Source organism: Octopus bimaculoides, chromosome 3 (genome assembly GCF_046866305.1).
Source record: "Octopus bimaculoides isolate indiv1 chromosome 3, ASM4686630v1, whole genome shotgun sequence".
NCBI classification, from domain to species: Eukaryota; Metazoa; Mollusca; class Cephalopoda; order Octopoda; family Octopodidae; genus Octopus; species Octopus bimaculoides.
This window is the reverse complement of record NC_142930.1, coordinates 81,953,667-81,976,939: the sequence shown is the minus strand read 5'-3', so window position 1 is coordinate 81,976,939 and position 23,273 is coordinate 81,953,667. Positions and strand designations below refer to the sequence as shown.

The 23,273-nt window shown below is 38.3% G+C and overlaps 1 protein-coding gene across 1 annotated transcript in view; it reads left to right on the top strand.

Annotated features, from left to right (window-relative positions):
* Positions 1–23,273, top strand: part of LOC106869135 (uncharacterized) — a 70,738-nt gene that overhangs the window by 43,345 nt on the left and 4,120 nt on the right. The window contains exons 18-23 of the mRNA XM_014914710.3: positions 2,388–2,504; positions 5,808–5,975; positions 11,616–11,798; positions 13,445–13,662; positions 15,908–15,991; positions 21,748–21,912. Coding sequence (XP_014770196.1) covers positions 2,388–2,504; positions 5,808–5,975; positions 11,616–11,798; positions 13,445–13,662; positions 15,908–15,991; positions 21,748–21,912 — 935 coding nt within the window. The remainder of the gene's footprint in view (positions 1–2,387; positions 2,505–5,807; positions 5,976–11,615; positions 11,799–13,444; positions 13,663–15,907; positions 15,992–21,747; positions 21,913–23,273) is intronic.

Genomic DNA, 23,273 nt, shown 5'->3' with positions numbered 1-23,273 from the left:
ACATTTGAGATTTATGAATATTCAGTGAGGAGTGAATTTGTATAAATGTGTGAGAACTGTCATTTGGGACCAGTTTATATATCTGTTCCCATCCTAGACAGTAAATTCTTTCGTTTATAATATTTCTTTTTCTTTCATATTGTAATTAGTAAGTAATAATGACTTCAGTTACAGGTTTCCACTTGGCCAGTCCGTGGTTCACTGTATTTCTGATATGAGAGTGACAAGAGAATGTTTGTTAATTAGTGTAGAGCAAATATCACAAACACCTTTCCTTGAAGAGTACCAGACTCTTTGCTTTATTTTCTTATCAATGTTCTCTCACACATGCACATACACACATTGGTGATAAACTCACACCTTCACACACACATACACACACATTTGATAGGCATCAGTACAGTTTCTGTTTACTGAATTTTATTCATGAGGTATTGACTAGCCTAAGACTATAACAGAAGACCCAAGGTGCCATGCTGTGGAATTAAGCTTTGAACCATGTGGTTGCAAAGCAAACTTCTTATGCATGTGGGCCATGCTTGTGCTTATTTTTGTATATTATTTGTCCATTTTGTTTAACATCGATTTATCCATGTTAGCATGCCATAGATGGGAATAGGTTTGGAAAGATGGGAATTTTTCCAGCTGGACACACTTGTTGCCATCTCTTACCTGTAAGGGATTTTTTTTATTCCCAGAGAATCTGAAAGCTCAGCGCAAATGTATGATTTGTTGACATTTCCTGTTAAGAAGTTTCACCAGTAGTTGCCTAAATGTAAACGGTGACATCACAGTTTGTAGCTGACTTCCAAACATTGATGTCAGTTCAGCATAGTTTTGTAAACATTCACACAGACGTGCACACACGAACTCATTACTGTTAGTAAGAATATCCAGCCATAAATTGTACCAAAGCAATTTTCCAGTTCGTTGGGTCCTGTTGAACTGTCGAACCCATACTAGTATGGAAGATGGATGTTAAATGATGTTGATGATGACAAACTTCCTTTCAATTTCCATCCACCAAAATGTAGAGACTGCAAAGGTTAATGGTGCTGTCCTTCTCTCTGTTTATTTCATAGAATACTAACAGTTCGTTGATTAATCGAGACCATTTCAAGTATATAAACCATTATAATTTGTCAATAGGTATAGTATATGTAAAATATCAACTGTTAGAATACATGTAATATATTTTACTTGGAATAAATGTTGTTTGCAAGGATGTCTTAGTGCCATCTCAGTGCTTTCATATTGACAGACATAATGCATAGAATTTTTAGAGAAATTTTAATTTTCCTACTATTAATATTGACATTTGAAGTGTAAAGTTGAGGCTTTCATTGCTCAGGGTTGGCCTTGTATCTGCACAATGGTTGCAGGCCTATGCAAAGTTTATGTTTGGAAACAACTATTGTTCATGCAGAAGGTCTGCTTTCTCCAAACCAGGATGTTGTCCAAGTGAATGGCAGGGAATAAACTCATCTGGTACAAATATTACATAACATTTTGTCCAAAACTCTGCCAGATCCATTGCTCTGGATTAGTTCTTTGTTTAAGTGTGTGGTTACAGCTAAGAATCAAAATTGGGCAAACTACTTGGCTTACCAGGAGAACACCTCTTCTCTGAAGTACTTGACTATAATGGAAGTCTACATCTGCTCTGTAATAACTTGTAGGAATATTTGGGCCTGCCATTCTGAACTAACAAAACAGATGTCAATTATACAGTGTCATTTCTGTTTACATTCATGGGGAATCATAACTATTATAAACTGGGTGCTGTCTATGTCAGGGGTGGGGAAACTTTTTAGTGCGGTGGGCAAGAATTTACAAAGAAAAAAGGTCTGCAGGCAGATCACAAGTTCTAATTCTTATATCTGTGTAGATCTTGTATATATATATCTATGTATAATTTGATATACATTAATAAAGATAAGTTTAACACATTAAATTATTGTGTAGCATCTTCATTAATGCCGTCACTTAATTTAGGAGATTCATATTACTTATGAGGTTTCTATATTTTTCAGCAAGAGTGTAGTTGGGTCTCAAGGGGGTGGTACAAATCTAGCAATATGTGTTTTATAGTGTAAACAAAATTTCAATTCAGATGGCAATTACTGGACGATTTTCTGTTTGAGTCTAACTGTTTCAAGTCGTAGTGGAAATGTGACCTATGTCGCAAATAGGCATACAAATATTGTTGAAAAATTTACTATATTTTATACATACCAGTATATCAACCTGCGGGCAAAATAAAATGGGCTTGTGGGCGCAATTGTGCCCACAGGCTGGGGTTTCCCCACTCCTGGTCTATGTGTTGAGTTATTACTACTTTAATTCATCATAATAAATTTGTGAAAACACTTGGTTGTTTGTTGTAGGGAAAGATGGTGTCTAAAACATTCAACTTCATCCAGCGGGGTAATCGAAACAGCTTCTATGTGCTGGATAAAAAACATTGGTGGAATACCCGACGTAAACTTGACAAAAATATGGAGGTAAGAACTTAATTTTCTGATACCTCTGCTCCTTTTTTTTGTCATCACTTTTAAATTTAGTATATTTCTTTGTGTTATTGACAACAAAAAGAATATATTTAAGTATTTTTCATTCTGTCATGCTTGTATAAACAAAGTCTTCCTTTTTCTCATGTTTATAGCTGTGTTCTATGTTGAGTTTAGTTACAAACAGTTTTCTTTTTATTTGCAATAACATTTTTAAAAACAGTTTTAGATATGATTGAAGACAACCCATGAGTTATGGTTTCTCTCTACTCTTGATCTTGGTGGGACGGGAGTGCTTATGACCTACAAACAGGTCATAAACACTACCCTTCCTCTGACTAAGCTTTATATAAAAAAAAATACTAAAACTCAAACTGTTCTTCAGTTTTCAGTCATTTCTGTTCCACACTAAGAAAGCAAAATGTATAATGATAAGTGAAGATGCCTTCATTTTTGCTTTATTTTATCTCTTCAATTCTATTTCTCTCTTCTCTTGTTCATCATCATCATCATCATCGTTTAACGTCCGCTTTCCATGCTAGCATGGGTTGGACGATTTGACTGAGGACTGGTGAAACCGGATGGCAACACCAGGCTCCAGTCTGATTTGGCAGAGTTTCTACAGCTGGATGCCCTTCCTAACGCCAACCACTCAGAGAGTGTAGTGGGTGCTTTTACGTGTCACCCGCACGAAAACGGCCACGCTCGAAATGGTGTCTTTTATGTGCCACCCGCACAAGCCAGTCCAGGGGCACTGGCAACGATCTCGCTCGAAAATCCTACAGGAGCCAGTCAGGCGGTACTGGCAACGGCCACGCTCAAAATGGTGCATCTCATGTGCCACCCGCACAAGAACCAGTCCAGGGGCACTGGCAACGATCTTACTTGGCTTGCCGGGTCTTCTCACGCACAGCCCATTTCCAAAGGTCTCGGTCCGTAGTCATCGCCTCGGTGAGGCCCAATGTACGAAGGTCTTGCCTCACCACCTCAGCCCAGGTCTTCCTGGGCCTACCTCTTCCACGGGTTCCCTCAACTGTTAGGGTGTGGCACTTTTTCACGCAGCTATCCTCCTCCATTCTCACCACATGTCCATACCAGCGCAATCGTCTCTCTTGCACGCCACAACTGATGCTTCTAATGTTCAGCTTTTCTCTCAAGATACTTACACTCTGACGGGTATTCACATTGACATTACACATCCAACGGAGCATACTGGCTTCATTCCTTGCGAGCTTACGTATGTCCTCAGCAGTTACAGCCCATGTTTCACTGCCATGTAGCATGGTTGTTCGTACGCATGCGTCATACAGTCTGCCTTTTACTCTGAGTGAGAGTCCCTTTGTCGCCAGCAGGGGTAAGAGCTCTCTAAACTTTGCCCAGGCTATTCTTATTCTAGCAGCTACACTTTCAGCGCACCCACCCCCACTACTAACTTGGTCGCCCAGATAGCGGAAGCTATCGACTACCTCTAGGTTTTCACCCTGGAATGAGATAGAAGTTGTTTCCTGTTTGTTTGCAGTCTTTATTGCACCTGAACATCTGCCACAAACAAAAACTAACTTGCTAGTTAACCTGCCTTTGATGTTGCTGCACCTCTTATGTGTCCATAGCTTGCACCGGGTACATCTTATAGAGTTACTACCTACTCCTTTTCTACATACTGAGCAGGGCCATCTACCTGAAGGGGTTTGTGTTTTATCTACCTTCCTACTTATTAGGATTTTGGTTTTAGCTAGGTTGACTCTAAGGCCCTTCAGTTCTAGACCTTGCTTCCACACCTGAAACTTCTCCTCTAGTTCTGATAGTGACTCCGCAATTAGGGCAAGGTCATCAGCATAGAGGAGCTCCCAGGGGCAACCTGTCTTGAACTCCTCTGTGATTGCCTGGAGGACTATGGTAAATAATAGGGGGCTGAGGACGGAACCTTGGTGGACCCCTACCTCTACCCGGAATTCATTGCTGTACTCATTTCCAACCCTCACCTTACTGGCCGCATCTCTGTACATGGCTCGCACAGCTCTCACTAGCCATTCTTCTATCCCAAGTTTCCTCATTGACCACCAGATAAGGGATCGGGGGACCCTGTCAAAGGCTTTCTCCATGTCAACGAAAGCCAGGTACAGAGGTTTATCCTTGGCTAGGTATTTCTCTTGCAACTGTCTCACTAGAAATAAGGCATCAGTAGTGCTTTTACCTGGCACGAACCCAAACTGCATCTCATCTAAATTGATTCGCTCCCTAATTAGTTGGGCTATGACCCTCTCTGTAACTTTCATAACCTGATCTAACAGCTTGATGCCTCTGTAATTATTTGTATCTAAAGCGTCCCCTTTACCTTTGTAGCAGTTGACTATGATGCTGCTACACCAGTCATAGGGTATGACTCCTTCGTGTATCACCTGGTTCGTAATACGGGTGACTAGGCTATAGCCAACACTGCCAGATATTTTGAGCATCTCTGCAGTGATTCCTGATGGGCCGGGGGCTTTCCCGGTCTTCATACTCTTAATTGCTTTATCTACCCTGGTACTATCAACTCGGATAGCTGGTCCCTCTATTGGGTCGACATAAGGCAGGCTCTCTTTCTCCCATTCATTCTCTTTATTAAGCAATCTATCGTAGTGGCATCTCCAGACCTCTTTCTTTGCATCCTCATTTAATGCAAGCGTACCATCATCCATGCGAACACATTTCTCTCCTACAACATCACTATTCTCTCTCCTACACTGTCTTGCAACCCGAAATACCTCGAGTCTTTGGTCCTCACGGCGCAGAACATTGGCAAATCTTTCCTTATCTGCTTCCCCTCTGGCTAAATAAACCTGTCGCCTAGCCTCCCTTCTGGCACATTGGTACAATTCTTGTTCTTCTTTTTAATTATTCTCTCTAGTTTAAAGTTTTCCTGTACATATATAAACCCACCTTTGCTAGAACTTGAAAGAACTACTTTTTATCTAGAAAGAACTTGGAATTTAACATTTCAATTGATGTTATTCCTTAGATAATACTGATTTGGTGACTAGGTGCAAAGAAACATTAGTAAAGGCTAGTTTGATCATGAAGATAAAAAATAGTTGTTTGTTTTTTATGGTCAATCTCCTTAATGAATTTTTTTTGTCTTATAATGGATTCATTAATTTTATTGTATGCGATAATGGTTTAATTGCAAACTTTATTTGTTAGAATGTAAAAATAAATATTAATCTGTTGTTGTTGTTGATGATTTATGTTCCGTTTACATTGTGTTGTGTTATGTAACTTTCTTCGATTAAAGTACTGCATAAATTATTTCCACAGTCTGTAGTTAATAAGATGGAAAACCTTTGGCTGCACTCTTGGAAAGGTATTCTGCTTGGCCAGTTGACTAATGAAGAAGATCAGAATAAATTGAAAATGCTCGCTGTCAATGTTCAGAAAACCATTCAAACGGAGTGTCAGAAAACTCTGAGTCTTGAATGCATTGAGGTCTGTTCTGATACTTTGTTATTTGTTTACTTTTTTTGCTTTTGTTATAGTTAGTGAGATAACTCAGAGCATCAATTGCTTGAGAGTACACTGTCATGAGTTTAAAATTTTCAAAATCCAAATAATGATACAACCGAGAATGAACTGGGAAATGCTTCATTAATGGACTCTCTCTCTCTCTCTCTCTCTCTCTCTCTCTCTCTCTCTCTCTCTCTCTCTCTCTCTCTCTCTCTCTCTCTCCTCTCTCTCTCTCTCTCTCTCTCTCTCTCTCTCTCTCTCTCTCTCTCTCTCTCTCTCATCTCTCTCTCTCTCTCCTCTCTCTCTCTCTCTCTCTCTCTCTCTCTCTCTCTCTCTCTCTCTCTCTCTCTCTCTCTCTCTCTCTCTCTCCATAGTATCAAAAATCTTTGTTGGATTATATCCCACTGTTTTAATAAAGGTAGCATATTGTATAATGCAGTAACATTAAACAAGCTTTTGAGGCTGAAGTTGTGGTTATCCCTGTCAGTCCTGTAATAGTCGTCTCTGGTTTGCCCTATTCTCTACATTCCTCTTCTCACCAGCCTTCTTCCCTTCATTTCTTTCTTTCATCTTTAGCCATGTTTTTCTTTATATTCTCCTTCCGCTTTTCCCAATTATCTTCCTTAGCATATAACACAGCCTCTCATCTTCAGAGTACCCGTCGCTGGCTCTAATTCCCACGGCTCTAAACTAGTTGTCTCATTGATATCTTCTTTATACTGTTCCTGAAACATGTGTTTTAGTTCTCAGTTGATGGTGTCTACCTACAATCAAAGTCTGATGACTGGTTCTTCAATTAAAGTTCAAAATTAGGATAAGGAAATTTACATTTACCATCAAAGATATATTTGTTTACTGATAATGTAACTATCTTTTCAAAATCTGTAGAAGCTTTAGAAAACCTTATGGACAGATTCTCTGGAGTTTGCAATGTATTTGATATTACCTCAGTCTCATGAAGACTCAAATCCTGAGACAAAGCACAGTAATACCTCCTTGCATTAAGTTCAAGGGTAATGAACTGGACATGGTACATGAGTTTCACTATCTTAGCTCCATTGCTACAGACAATATCACTTTAGAGGCAGAGCACAAGAGGTGCATTGGCAAAGAGCTACTATTCATTTATGATGTGCTTCAGAGAATATATAACTGCAAACAGCTACTATTCATTTATGATGTGCTTCAGAGAATATATAACTGCAAACAGCTATCAAGATTGAGGTATACAACGCCTATGTTTTCAGTACATTTGTATGGCAACCAGTCATGGACAACGTAATCGTCACAAGGACACAAATTTTAAATTTCATATGAGGGTTCTGTACAGAACCCTTGGGATGAAATGGTTTGACAAGATTGTCAACACTGCTATACATACCAGGGCAGGTATCCCCTCTGTTTACTATCTTGTGCAATGACAATTTTGGTAGCTTGAATATGATTGATGCATATGATGACAGTCCTATTCTGAAGTGACTGTCATCTGGGCTGAGAGGTGAGCATTACTGTGATGCAACGATAAGTGAAAGAGACTAACATTTACCCTGTCCCTTAAAAGCAATCACATCCAACAGGTTTCTATGGAAACTAGGCATCCTATGGATTAAGAAGTAGAGAAGGAAACCTTCATAAGACCTGAATGAATAAAGCTAGCAAGAAGAAGTTATATCTTCTCATAGAAAATTCACATGCAACACTAAGAAACATCAGTTGTTATTAACTAGATTTTTTAACTTTGTAGTCATATCAGGAAATGTTCTTCTTCAACCTTCTCTAAAATGGGGTTCTGCATTATTTGCAAGACTTGATGGATGCCATCATTTTAGTATAATTATATTTGATAGTTGTTAAATAACACCTCTTCCTTCACACATTTCTGACCTGTCACTAGTTTCTACTGTATCTGTCCTTCTATTTCTCTTTTACAGTTATCTTTCATTTTCATCATTATCACTTTATGTCTGCTTCCCATGCTGGCATGGGTTGGATGGGTATAAATCAGTCCTTATTTGGAGTTCTGTCCTCCTAGATTTGTTTGTGGACTGCATCTCACTTGTCTGTTTCTTTTTCTAACCTGGTTCCTAATGCTAACCATTTCACAGAGTGTACTGGATGTATATTATTGTGACACCAGCACTAGAGAAGTTGTCACTTCCTTGGCAAGAGTAAAGGTTCTTCCCAACCATACATTGAATGTTTCTGTCTTGGCTTTTTTAACTGGTGGTACCTGTAAGTTGTCAGAGAAGTATCAATAATTTAGAGATTATGTTGTCAATATGTATTAAGAACATCATAGATCACTATTGCTGAGAACAGTAATTGAACCCAAGCAACATATTGTTGCTTGGGCTCTATTGTCTTGTACACCATCACTACCATCACATCATCATCATCATCATCATCATGATGTGTCAGATTTTAATGCTGATATATATTTGATGAGGCATCAAGAGCCAGGTTAGTTCTTTGGAGTAACTGGTTTTATGTGTGTGTGCATGATGTGCTTATGCAGGGATATGGCTGTGAGTATATCTATGAGTTTCATGCATGAGTATATAGCCCTGTGTGTGTAGTGGACTGTCTTTGAGTATGTAGCTCTCTGAGTGTATATATACAGGTGTATGTGTGAATATTTATGTTAGATCTTTTGTGTCTTTATCATAATCTTCATCATAGTTCTCATGCCCACCCCTCCATACTTGCATGTGTTGGATGGTCTCCTTCATAGTTTCCGTTGTTTTTTTGTGGTCCTTAGTCATCTTCTTCATGAGGATAATCAGCTTTTTAAGTTTAGCCATTAACTATATTTAGAAGTTACATTTACTTCTTGTAATTTGTTTCCTTTCTGAAAATATATATATATATATATCATCATCATCATCATCGTTTAACGTCCGCTTTCCATGCTAGCATGGGTTGGACGATTTGACTGAGGACTGGTGAAACTGGATGGCAACACCAGGCTCCAATCTAATTTGGCAGAGTTTCTACAGCTGGATGCCCTTCCTAACACCAACCACTCAGAGAGTGTAGTGGGTGCTTTTACGTGTCACCCGCACGAAAACGGCCACGCTCGAAATGGTGTCTTTTATGTGCCACCCGCACAAGCCAGTCCAGGGGCACTGGCAACGATCTCACTCGAAAATCCTACGGGAGCCAGTCAGGCGGTACTGGCAACGGCCACGCTCAAAATGGTGCATCTCATGTGCCATCCGCACAAGAGCCAGTCCAGGGGCACTGGCAACGATCTTACTTGGCTTGCCGGGTCTTCTCACGCACAGCACATTTCCAAAGGTCTCGGTCAGTAGTCATCGCCTTGGTGAGGCCCAATGTACGAAGGTCTTGCCTCACCACCTCAGCCCAGGTCTTCCTGGGCCTACCTCTTCCACGGGTTCCCTCAACTGTTAGGGTGTGGCACTTTTTCACGCAGCTATCCTCATCCATTCTCACCACATGTCCATACCAGCGCAATCGTCTCTCTTGCACACCACAACTGATGCTTCTAATGTTCAGCTTTTCTCTCAAGATACTTACACTCTGACGGGTATTCACATTGACATTACACATCCAACGGAGCATACTGGCTTCATTCCTTGCGAGCTTACGTATGTCCTCAGCAGTTACAGCCCATGTTTCACTGCCATGTAGCATGGCTGTTTGTACGCATGCGTCATACAGTCTGCCTTTTACTCTGAGTGAGAGTCCCTTTGTCGCCAGCAGGGGTAAGAGCTCTCTAAACTTTGCCCAGGCTATTCTTATTCTAGCAGCTACACTTTCAGCGCACCCACCCCCACTACTAACTTGGTCGCCCAGATAGCGGAAGCTATCGACTACCTCTAGTTTTTCACCCTGGAATGAGATAGAAGTTGTTTCCTGTTTGTTTACAGTCTTTATTGCACCTGAACATCTGCCACAAACAAAAACTAACTTGCTAGTTAACCTGCCTTTGATGTTGCTGCACCTCTTATGTGTCCATAGCTTGCACCGGGTACATCTTATAGAGTTACTACCTACTCCTTTTCTACATACTGAGCAGGGCCATCTACCTGAAGGGGTTTGTGTTTTATCTACCTTCCTACTTATTAGGATTTTGGTTTTAGCTAGGTTGTCTCTAAGGCCCTTCAATTCTAGACCTTGCTTCCACACCTGAAACTTCTCCTCTAGTTCTGATAGTGACTCCGCAATTAGGGCAAGGTCATCAGCATAGAGGAGCTCCCAGGGGCAACCTGTCTTGAACTCCTCTGTGATTGCCTGGAGGACTATGATAAATAAGAGGGGGCTGAGGACGGAACCTTGGTGGACCCCTACCTCTACCCGGAATTCATTGCTGTACTCATTTCCAACCCTCACCTTACTGGCAGCATCTTTGTACATGGCTCGCACAGCTCTCACTAACCATTCTTCTATCCCAAGTTTCCTCATTGACCACCAGATAAGCGATCGGGGGACCCTGTCAAAAGCTTTCTCCATGTCAACGAAAGCCAGGTACAGAGGTTTATCCTTAGCTAGGTATTTCTCCTGCAGCTGTCTCACTAGAAATAAGGCATCAGTAGTGCTTTTACCTGGCATGAACCCAAACTGCATCTCATCTAAATTGATTCGCTCCCTAATTAGTTGGGCTATGACCCTCTCTGTAACTTTCATAACCTGATCTAACAGCTTGATGCCTCTGTAATTATTTGTATCTAAAGCGTCACCTTTACCTTTGTAGCAGTTGACTATGATGCTGCTACACCTGTCATTGGGTATGACTCCTTCGTGTATCACTTGGTTCGTAATACGGGTGACTAGGCTATAGCCAACACTGCCAGATATTTTGAGCATCTCTGCAGTGATTCCTGATGGGCCGAGGGCTTTCCCGGTCTTCATACTCTTAATTGCTTTATCTACCCTGGTACTATCAACTCGGATAGCTGGTCCCTCTATTGGGTCGACATACGGCAGGCTCTCTTCCTCCCATTCATTCTCTTTATTAAGCAATCTATCGTAGTGGCATCTCCAGACCTCTTTCTTTGCATCCTCATTTAGTGCAAGCGTACCATCATCCATGCGAACACATTTCTCTCCTACAACATCACTATTCTCTCTCCTACACTGTCTTGCAACACGAAATACCTCGAGTCTTTGGTCCTCACGGCGCAGAACATTGGCAAATCTTTTCTTATCTGCTTCTCCTCTGGCTAAATAAACCTGTCACCTAGCCTCCCTTCTGGCACATTGGTACAATTCCCCGCTACCACCGTTCTTCCAGTCCTTCCAAGCCTGTTTCTTTTGTCTAATAGCCCTGTCTACCTCCTTGTTCCACCACCATGTTACTCTGGGTCGGGAGGGGACCTTACACCACCCACAAATCTGGCCGGTGGCTTCCAACAGGTTGTCCCGCAGAAATCTCCAATTGTCTTCCACGTTGTATGATGCTATATCCCCTTCTATTTCGTTAAATGCTTCAAGTAACTTGTCTCTAAGTCTCTGTCCATTTGCAGGGTCTTTAAGCTTCCACACCCTTCACCTCCAAGCCGGTCTAATTCTGGGCACCCATTTTGCCTTGATCCCAAAGTCACTAACTACTAATCTATGTTGTGGTTCCAAATTAATTAATCTATTTTATTTTGATTGTAGATTTTAATTGATTCCAGTGAACTTTTATCTGATGAATGTTTGGAATCTGCTGTCATAGACATTACTGGTTTGCAGAATCAAGACAGTAGATTGCAGAGTATCAAATCCCTAATACTACGTCATTGCAAAAACCTTAATTCTTCTGTTGCTGAAAGACATCCTATTACATTAATTCTTGACAAGGTAATTGTTTTGTATAATTGGTCCATTAAAGTATTGATTGAATTTTTTAATGTAAATTCTTTCTGCAGATGAAGTTCTTATGTAAAATGCAATAACAAAACAAGGTTATCTAGCAAAGTAAAATAGTAGAATTTGGGGACTGTTTTAAGTTCTTTGCCACAAAAAATAACTCCATCATCATCATTTAATATCAATGTTCCATGCTTGCATGGGTCAGATGGAATTTGTTGATGCAGATTTTCTATGGCCAGATCCCCTTCCTTGTTGCCAATTCTCCTGTGTTTCCAAGTAAGGTAACATTTTCCCATGATCAGGCATAGTAGATTGGAAACAAAGGACACTGCTTGTATGACAGTGACACTCACAATTATCACATACTCACCCACGTGTGCGAAGGGATGTGACATGATAGTGAGTTAACGGTTTTGATTCTCAGGCTGACTATGCTTTGTGTTCTTGAGCAAAACACTTCATTTCATGTTGCTCCAGTTCACACAGCTGTAAATAGGTAACACCTACTCTCTTACTCCAAAGCCAACAAAAGGCTCTTTCTGCTGCCTTTCCCATCCTGCGCACAGCCACCTTTCGCTCCTTACCTCTCATTCCAATTGCTGTAAGCATCCGCCATGCTGACTGAGCAGGGAATATTTTGGACTAATGAGTATATGTTGATTAGTGTGTTAATGTATTGAGTAAAGCACTGGCATGGTTTGGGCTACCTGGTGTCATCCGCAGTTGGGGTATATTTCCGTTGAATCTACTTCATGAATTCTGCAGTGTTAGTTGAGATAATAATAATTGATTAAGTAACCAGAAGATGGATTTGGTATTAGTCTTTATTCGTTACAATGATTGTTTCAACCTATCCTGCTACTGTCCCTTATAAGTGGGACTCTGTACATCATGTGGTGTTGCATCCATTTTGCAGTCTGGGTTACATCAGGAACATCCATACATAAAGAGGTGTCTCACTAAAAATCCTTAACAAGACACCACTTTATGTATAGTTGTACCTGATGTAACCCAGACTGCAAAATGGATGCATCACCACATGATGTACAGAGTCCCACCCATAAGGAACAGTAGCAGGATAGGTTGAAACAATCATTGTACAAAATAAAGACTAATACCAAATCCATCTTCGGGTTACTTAATCAATTATTTTTTATATATATATATATATATATATATATATACACACCCACAAACATGAATGACAGGTTTCTTTAAGTTTCTGTCGACCAAATCCACTCACAAGGCTTAGGTTGGTCTGAAGCTATAGTAGAAGACATTTGACCAAGGTGCTGCACAGTGGAACTAAATCCACAACTGTGTGGCTGAAAGTGAATTGCTTAATTACAGTCATTTTTTAGTCTATAACCATGCCTGCACCTAACTTACCAAAAAATTTATCAAATATCGTCAACTGAAGTTGAAGTAGGTTTTCTTTTTTTACTTCCCTTCATGATTTCTGGTTAGATTTAAAGGCATGAAAACACTGATAATATAAAAATACTGGCACTTTCAAACCAGTATTGACTATTTTGTGTAAATTTGTTATTGTTTTTGAGTTTTTGATTTTTCAATTAAGCTGTTTGCAGAGGTTTCACTATTCTTATTGTTTTGATTTTATTCATCCTTTGTAGGAAATTCAACATCTTCCATGGGAAAACATGCCCATTTTACGAAAGCAGGCTGTTACACGAATACCATCTTTATATTACCTTAAGATTCAAAAGAAATTTCTGCATAACCAAGGTTCTATCCTCACTGATGGTATTGATAGAACAAATGCCTACTATGTACTTAACCCTGATGCAAACTTGCAGCATACACAGGAAACTTTTAAAGATTGGTTTCAAAGGTAAGACGTCAATCTTTTTATGAAATTAATACTTAGTTCTGTGTTATCACAACTAATTCAATCATTTTGAACTAGATGGTTTAATGAAATAAAACATGCTGGTTTCAAAGTGTTCAAGAACCTTTTGTTCAGTTACATTCCATGTACCAGTTTAATGATGACAAAGTTACTTGTTTTACTAAATCTCATTGAATTCTATATTGTTTTTGAAATTAATTGAAATACAAGTAATGTACTTCATTAGAAATTGAGTCAGCAAAGGGTTAAGGGTCACAAGATGTTTGACTGCTGAATTAAAATGATTCATGGGGTTAGTATTTGACTAGCAGCTCATGCCTAAAAATTCTTTAATCAACAATTTCTTAAGTAAATATGTAAATTTTCAGAAACAATTCATCTCTGCTAAAAGTAAAATTTTCTGTAAAACTAAGTGGATGGAACAAAAATGATTACCATTTCTGCAGAATTACTAATATGTAAAAAAATAACTGTCTCTTATCAATATCCACTGGCATTTATTAATGAGAAGAGGATTTGCCTTAATGAAGTTACATTATTATGATTGTTGATTCTTTGCAAGATTTCTTCGTAAAAGAAATTAAACATAAGTGCAGATGTGGCTGTATGGTAAGAAGCTAGGTTCTAGGTTCAGTGGGCAAGTGTCTTCTTCTATAGCCTCAGGCTGACCAAAGCCTTGTGAGTAGATTTGTATCGTAGATAGAAACTGAAAGAAGCATGGTGCACATATCTGTGTCGGTGTGTTTATGTCAGTATAACTTAGCAGTTCAGCAACAGAGATCAATAGAATTAGTACCAGGCTTAAGAAAAAAGCACTGCGGTTGATTCATTTGACTAAAAATTCGTCCAGGCAGTGCTTTAGCATGGCCTTAGTCTAATGACTGAAACAAGTAAAAGCAAAAAAAGATACATTTGATAGGAATGTCGTTGAAACTTTAAACTGGATCATTTTCTGTCAGCTTTTATTGATATCAATCCGAACAAATATTTACACAAATCTGACATCATAACTCTAAGCTCACTAATGAACTTATATTTGTGAAAGTTCATAATTTTTCTGCCTCAGTTATTTTCACATTATCATTTACTCTTTGTCTGGTCCTAGCCAGTGGCTTCTGGCCATACTGGGGAAGTTGTCATCATTATTTGGTGCCTTCATCGTTGTTTTAATGTTCACTTTTCTATACTCACACAAGTAAATAGAATTCATTGAGGCAAATCTTCTAACTGGATGCATTCCTGTTGCCAACACTCACTCGGTTGCAAGCAAGGTAATATTTTCCCAAGGCTGGTCATGTTTTTATGGAAAATTGGAAATAAACACTGCTTATATGACAGTGGTGCTTATTTACAAATGTCACATGATGTCAAGACAAGGAGACAAGCATACGCTTACACATGTGCGCTTGCGTGTGTGCACACACACACATATACACATGTGTGTGGGTGTATATATTTATATATATGTGTGTGAGTGTTATCATCATCATCATCATTTAATGTCTGTTGTCCATGCTGACATGGGTTGGATGGTTTGACCAGGGCTGGTAAACTGGAAAGTTGCACCAGACTCCAGTCTGATTTGGCATGGTTTTCTATGGCTGGATGCCCTTCCTAACACCAACCACTCTGAGGGCCACCGGCATGGACCCATTTGCGTGACACCAGTATCTTCCACGACTGCAATTTTGCGCAGCTTGATGGGTCTTGGTCATTGCCTTCGTAAGGTCCAACACTTGAAAAGAATTGTGTATGTATATATTTATGTGTGTGTGTATGGCAGATTTCTATCTACAAATTCACTCAAAAGGTTATAGTAGAAGACACTTGCCCAAGGTACCTCACAGTGGAACAGAACCTGAAACTGTGTAGTTGGGAAGTGAACTTCTCAACCACAAAGCTATACCTACACCTTGTACTGCAATATGTATGGTGTAAGCTTCTATAATATCTACTCGTAATTTACACATTTGACAAGTGTGATGGTATGTTATTAAATTCTTGGCTAACCAGATTTGCAATCTAATTTAATTTCGTTGCCAAGCAGCTTGACTGCATCAGTAACATTAATGTTTTTGAAAGTGCATAAATATCATAACATTTGTCTATTCTGCCATTAAAGACATCTCAGGTTGCTTAGCTATAAAAGAAACCACTATCTAAGTTGTATATAACAAATTAAGTAAATATTTTTCTTACTGTCCATTTTTGATTGTCATTATTTCAGCATTCCTGACTGGGAAGGTGTTGTGGGGCAACCACCAACTGCCGATCAATTTATATCAGCCTTAACTCAAAAAGATGTCATGATGTAAGTAAAGTCAGTTTCACTATTTCATAAATTGCACATGTTCTGACTTAATGTTGATCTTTTAATATAAGTTAGGAAGTTTGTGACATAAGAAACTTATGATGATGTCTGTTGGTAGAAGCTGTAAACATCAGGGATAAAAGAGTGCTTTTGAGTCTCCCCCACAAATACCATGTATAGTATTTATCCCACTCAAGTTGCACAGATGCTGCCTTGTTATCATCATCATCATCATCATCATAAACATCCTCATCATCATTTAATGTCTGTTTTTCATACTGGCATGAGTGTTGGACAGTTTGATAGGATCTGGTGAGTTGCAGGACTGCATTGGACTCCATTGTTAGCTTTGGCATGATTTCTACAGCTGGATGCCCTTCCACATGCCCACCACTTTACAATGTGTACTGGAAAAGAAAAGGGAAAAGCCTTCTCAACTAAACGGGAGAAGTGTTTGAATGGGAGGGAAGTGGTTTTATTCCAGGTGTTGAGAGGTTAAAGTATGATAAAGGAACAAGCACAGGTGTCTTACTGTAAAGGAGATGCATAGCTACCCCACATTATATAAATGTGGAGGGAGCAGTTGGAAAGAAAATAAAGATGGTAGTGATGAGGTGCCATAGTAAACTCTTCTCTGCATTGTAAATACTGTGGACCAGTGATTGGCTCATTGGAAACATGTAGCCAACAGAACTTGTTTGTAAAATGCAATGAAAAAATAACTAACCAACTGGTTTAAATTATTGTACCTGTTTTTTATTGAAACCGTTTTGAAAACAATTTTTCATGTGATTTTATTGAAGCAAAACCCTTAGAAGAGCCCTACTTGAAATGCTTTTTCTCATGGCCTTCAAATTTATTCAGTTTTGTGAATTTTATTAACTGATTTTTGTCAGTGTCACTAGTTTCTTTGGATTTTTAAAACTAGAAGTTTACATTTCAAATAATTATTTCTAGGTACTCTTTTAATGTTCACTGCATTAAATATTTGAAGAAAACATTACCTTAAATAATGATAATAATGATCCTTTCTAGGCCTGAAATTTTGGGGAAGGGGAGGCTTGTCAATTACATTGATCCTAGTACTCAACTAGTACTTATTCAAACACTGAGATGATGAAAGGCAAAGTTGACCTTGGCAGAATTTGAACATAAAAATGGATGAAATGTGTAAATAATTTGTTTGGTATGTTAACAGTTCTGCCAACTCACTACCTTAATAATAATAATAATAATATCTATCTCTGAAGAGATAGCCCTGTGCTGAATAACAACATAGATGTGCTACACTGGGCTCCCCATTCAAAAACCAATCCAATCTAATAACATCGATGGAATGGGATAAAGGAACCTGTAGAAGACTTGAAGGAAGTGGTCTTTTAATGAAAATAATCACAAAAAAGAAATTTTACTGCCATACAAAGTACAGTTTCTCCTATGCACGATGTCTCAGTGAAACGTGTGAAGCACACATGCAAAATCATCACCAGAAAGTTTACAAATTATAAAATAAATGGAACATAAATTGAGTTATTACACATACATCTCAATGTTTACACAACTACGTGAAATTTACAGGACACACATTCACGCATAAGAGAACATGTGTCACAAACGAAGCAGAAACAAAAAACAAAACATTAAAAAAAATTTTTTTTATTTTTCGAACTAACACAGACTGAACAATTCAGAAGTTTAAAAACACCACAAAAGAAACTATGCCTGGAGATAAATCTATCAACAAAATAAAATACAGATCTTTTAGCCTTAAGAAGCTACGTTACAAGCAATGTTTACATGCAGAGAACTTGGAGATGGTGTTGTATTAAAAAATTAACCCTAAACAGACTGATCCGTCCCCTAATGTCAACGTCCAAGCTTGTCATGCCTCAATAACAAAGCAAAATACAAACTGGATTGGTCGTCAACCAAGGGCCACATACTCAAATGATGAGCCAGATTTGATACGGAAAATTAGCTACTGGTTCAAATCTTCTCGAAACACATGAGCTGGAAGTACCCCACAACCAGAATATTCCAACACATGGCCATCCATGCTAGTCATCAAATAACCAAAAGAAAAAGAATGGAAAATGGTCTAAGGGAGATAATAAAGAAGTTCTTATGGCCTTCTGCATTGCCATATATTTCCCTACAAATAAATCTAATACTGTACAAACTTACTTAAACTGGAGACAGAAACACCTTCAAGTAAACTTACCAATGTCAGAAGAAACATTATGAAAAAGAAATTACTAACTGAAGTTGAGATTGACTAAATTAAACAATCAGTAAGGGATAAAAGAACGAACCTGCAGCTAAAGAAGATACTACAGTGGAAATAATTATAGACCAGCCCAGGGCTGATGAAAATGCAATAATGACTGAAAGAGTTAATGTAACTGATAGGCAAAGTAAAATACTCTCTGGACCAACCATAAACACTAAGGCAGATGAAAATCAAATAGATGAAGAAAGTCACACAGAAATTGACCCAACAGAACTACATGATCTAAAAAATCAAATCATGATTGAATGGCTGAAAATTAAAGAAACCAGTATGAATGAATGCGACACTCTCCCAAAAATTTGCAATTCTAACCAAAACCTGAAAATAATTGGTAAAATCCACCTTGTACTTAAGGATATAATATCAGTTAATGATGTTAATATTACAGATCTTAACCACCTGCACTATGCATCCGCAAAAATCTCAATAATTCTATGTGGTGAAAAGATTAGAAAGCAACAACATTCCCACAAAAAAAGCCTTCTTGGCAAGTGTGTATTCAACACCAAGTTCAGCTACTTAGGTCTGACATAGAATGTTAAAAAAACCTTAAGTTTGACAAGACTATGAAACCAACAAAAACCCGAAAATTAAAGAAAAAATATAATATGAAAACCATATTTGACATTGATACCACTATAAAAACCATCAAGCAAAAGGTATGTGATAAAGCTGCCCACATAGCAAAGTATGAAAAGTGTGTTAGATTCTTCAAGGACAACAACATGTTCAAAAACAACTCCAAAAATTTTTACAGGATGATAGGGAAAATACCAGTTACAGTAAAGTCTGTCCCATCAAAAGAAGAAGTGCCGGAACTTTGGAATAAAATTTGGGCAGAAAGAAAAACAATGAAAAGGCCCCTTGGGTTGATAGAATGTCTACAGACTTAGACTCCTTAGAAGAGCAAAAGTGGGAGGGTATCAAGGTAGAGGATGTAAGATTTGCTCTCAGGAAGTCAAGCAAATGGAAGTCTCCAGGAAAGGATAAAATTCCTAACTTCTGGTTGAATGTTTTCCCAGAGAGTCATGAACTGCTAACAAAACTTTACAACAATGTTTTGCAACAATCTAGTATGATTCCCTCTTGGCTAGTTAATGGTGTTACATTCCTACTTCCAAAAAATGAAGAAACAAATGAACCAAAATATTATAGACCCATAACCTGCTTAACAACAATGTATAAAATGCTAACATCTGTCTTGACTGAATACACCTATAGTTTTTTAATAGAAAGTGGCATATTCCCTAATGAGCAAAAAGGATGTAAACGTGGGTCCTATGGTTGTAAAGATCAGCTATTCATCAACAAGATGATCTTGGAAGATTGTCACAATCGACACAAAAACTTGTCGATAGCCTAGATAGACTATAAAAAAGCTTATGATAGTCTACCACATAGCTGGAGTAAGAAATGTCTGAAAATGTATAAAATAGCACCTACTCTGAGAAACTTTTTGTCTGTAAATATGAGATCATGGAGAACCATACTGACTTTGAACAGTGACAATGAATCTCTCAATGCTGGAGATGTAAGAATTTCATGTGACATTTTTCAGGGTGACTCTCTATCACCACTCCTCTTTTGTCTAGCCTTAATACCTCTCTTGAAATTGCTCAATGATGTGCAGTACGGTTATAAAATGTTTAATAAAAATATAAATCATCTCTTTTACATGGATGATTTAAAGCTCTTTTCAAAAAATGACCAACAACTACAGGGCTTACTAGCGATTGTTAAACAATTCAGTGATGACATCAGGATGCAATTTGACCTCGATAAATGTGCAAAAGCTACCTTTATCAAAGGAAAAATGACAGAAACATCTAACGTTAACCTTGATCAGCAGAATGTTATAAAGGAGTTAGAACCAGCAGAGAGCTACAAATACCTAGGGGTTTTTAAAGGGAACGGAATCAAACATTCAGGGATGAGGGAAAGGATCAGAAGAGAATGTTATCGCAGGGTAAGGGCAATACTCAAGACAGAACTGAATGCAAGAAACAGGATCGAAGTGATCAATACTTAAGCCATACCAATTGTGGCTTACAGTTTCAATATCATTAACTGGTCAGTTACTGAAATATGTAATCTTGACAGAAAAATAAGAAAATTGACAATGCATAGAATGCACCACCCTAAGGAAGATATAGTATGACTTTATCTGCCAAGAAAAGAGGGAAGTTATGGACCTTTACGACTGGAATTAACAATGAAGATTGCCACAATTGGCCTGAAAATCTCTATGGACTGGATGTTAAAACTTGTCTCAAAACATGAAAACAAGAAAGCATCATACTCAGTAACAAAACAGTCAGAGGAATATCTAAATGAATTCCAAATACAACAAATTGCAGAATTAGACTTACTAGAAACAAGCACAGAAAAAGCTAAGCGGATAAAAACCTGTGCTAAAACTGCTGCCTTAGATATTCTTACTGATAAATGGCAAGGAAAACCTCTCAATAGTAAATACGCAAAGAGAGCTAATAATGCCGATGTTGACAAAGCCCTTACCCATCAATGGTTAATGGCTTCTGACTTAAAATTAGAAACAGAAGGGTTTATCATAGTAGCCAAAAATCAATGCTTACCTACAAGAAACTACCAGGCCAACATATTGAAGAATGACAGCTGCCCAACATGCTGTTTATGACAGCAACAAAATCAAACCATTGATCATGTTGTCTCCATGTGCAGTCTTCTTGCGCTTATAGTGCATATCAACAGGCATGATAGAACAGCACAATATATTCACTGGGTAATTTGCAAAAACCTGGACCTGCCCCATGATAAAAACTGGTGGGAACACAAACCACCTCCAGTGCTTGAAAATGGTCACATCTCACTCCTTGGGAACTTCACCATTCAAACTGACTGAAAGATAGATGCAAATAGGCCAGACATTATATTGAAAGACTTCAGACAAAAATCATGCCTCCTTGTTGATATAACTGTCCCAATCGATATTAATGTATCTGTCAAGAGCTACCAAAAACTGAGCAAGTATAACGATCTTGAAATAGAAATTGGCAAAATGTGGAACCTGAAGACTAAAACAATACCCGTTGTCATAGGTGCCCTAGGAATGATAGCAAAAGGGGCTGATTGCTTCCTAGCTCAGACACCAAGAAACACCAAAATGGTAGAAATTCAAAAGATAGTGCTCATGGGAACTGCCCATATCCTTTGTAAAATACTGTCTATGTAATCTCAAATTTTAAAACAAACTCATAATTTTCTTGTGTTTTCTTAAACATTCTCTAGAACAATACTATGTACAAAACCAAATATATGACACCCTAGGTATAACACCAACATGAACGTCTAACTTGTTGTCTCTTGAGGTCTCTGGGTGAGACTTGGAGCCAACCTGTACAAATACAAAGCAAAAGTCAAATATATAATAATAATAATGTAATGTATGTGTGTGTCTGTCATAATCTCTAATATTTCTCTTTTCCAGATATTGTGGTCATGGCAGTGGCAGTAAATACTTACACGGCGATCACTTACAAAACTTAAACTGTCATGCTGCTGCTATATTAATGGGATGCAGCAGTGGCCATATGGAAGCAAAAGGTGTCCTTGATGAATGTGGAATGATTACAAACTACTATTTGGCATTTTGGTAAATATTACATTGTTCCTTTCTTCATTATCTATTACGATTGTAATTTCTCTTTTGTCTGTGTTGGTTTATTTTTTTCATTTTATTCTTCCTAACTCCTTTCAACTGTGAAGAATATTATAATCAAATTGGGTCATAAAATTCCTAATGAAAACTCTGCCATCTCTAGAGCTGCAGTCCCCAAGCATTTTTGTGCTATGGGCTGGTTTGATGCAAGACAATTTTTCCCTGGACTGGGGGATCACGTGTATAACAAAGCACAATAAGGTGCTTAATATATAAGTTAATTATTACAAATATGATACGTATATATTACAGATATAATACAGAGGCACCCTGCAGACTGTGATAGTCAATAAAATACAAATACAATATAAAAGTTTATTCATTCTGTGCAGCCCAGTACCAAATGATCCACAGCTCAGTACTGGTCCATGGTCTATTTTAAAGTAAGTTAGGTTGGTGGAGTTCATTACACCCCAAGCTGTATTTTAAACCACACTCTGCAAGCTAATAAAACTAGGGAATTGCTATGTGGTTGCTTGACCTGCTAAAGATAGCTGCCAAATCCCAGTCAAATTTCATCCCCTAGCATCTTAAAAATCATATGGATATACTCTGTAATGTCCTAGATACACTAAAGAAAATGATATGGTTATGAAGGCTGGAATGCCATTGATCATAGGACTTCTCTATCTGGGTCGACCTGGGGCTAAGCAGCAATAATAACAGTGTTTATTTTGCTTTCAGTAGTCAGTCTTTCTCATTACAGCTAGGTGGATGGAGCTTATGGATTTTTAATATCTTAGCTGTAAACATATAGTATTCACCCATCATTCAGCTAGTCACCATTTGCCCAATTAGACTCACTCTTTTCAAACAGTTACAAACTGTTGTAATTTTAAAAGAACTTGTCAATACACCAGAGAATTCTTCAGTCATTGGTTTTAAAGTCCAGATGATAATTTAAGATTAGTCAACGAAGCCAACTTCCAATTAAATATTTACTACTATTATTACTTTGAACCTCTTAACCACGATTGTTCTTAAGTCTACTCTGACCTGGAGTAGTAGTGCCTGTCAGGGTCCCATCTATTGGTTAATTAGCATATTAGGGTTTGCCTACTTATGCAGGTGAAGATTGGATCTAGTGGACTCTCCAGAAGAAACCTTCATGGTTCAGTAGAGAGAGAGGTCGCAGATGAGAGAGTGAGGTTGACAGTGCACAACTCTTCTTCACTTTAACCCTTTAGCATTTAGACTAACCATATCCGGCACAAATATTCTACCTGTTTTATACTCAAACCAGCTAGATCTGACCTCTCACACCTGCTCTACAATGTTATTCTAAAAATATACAA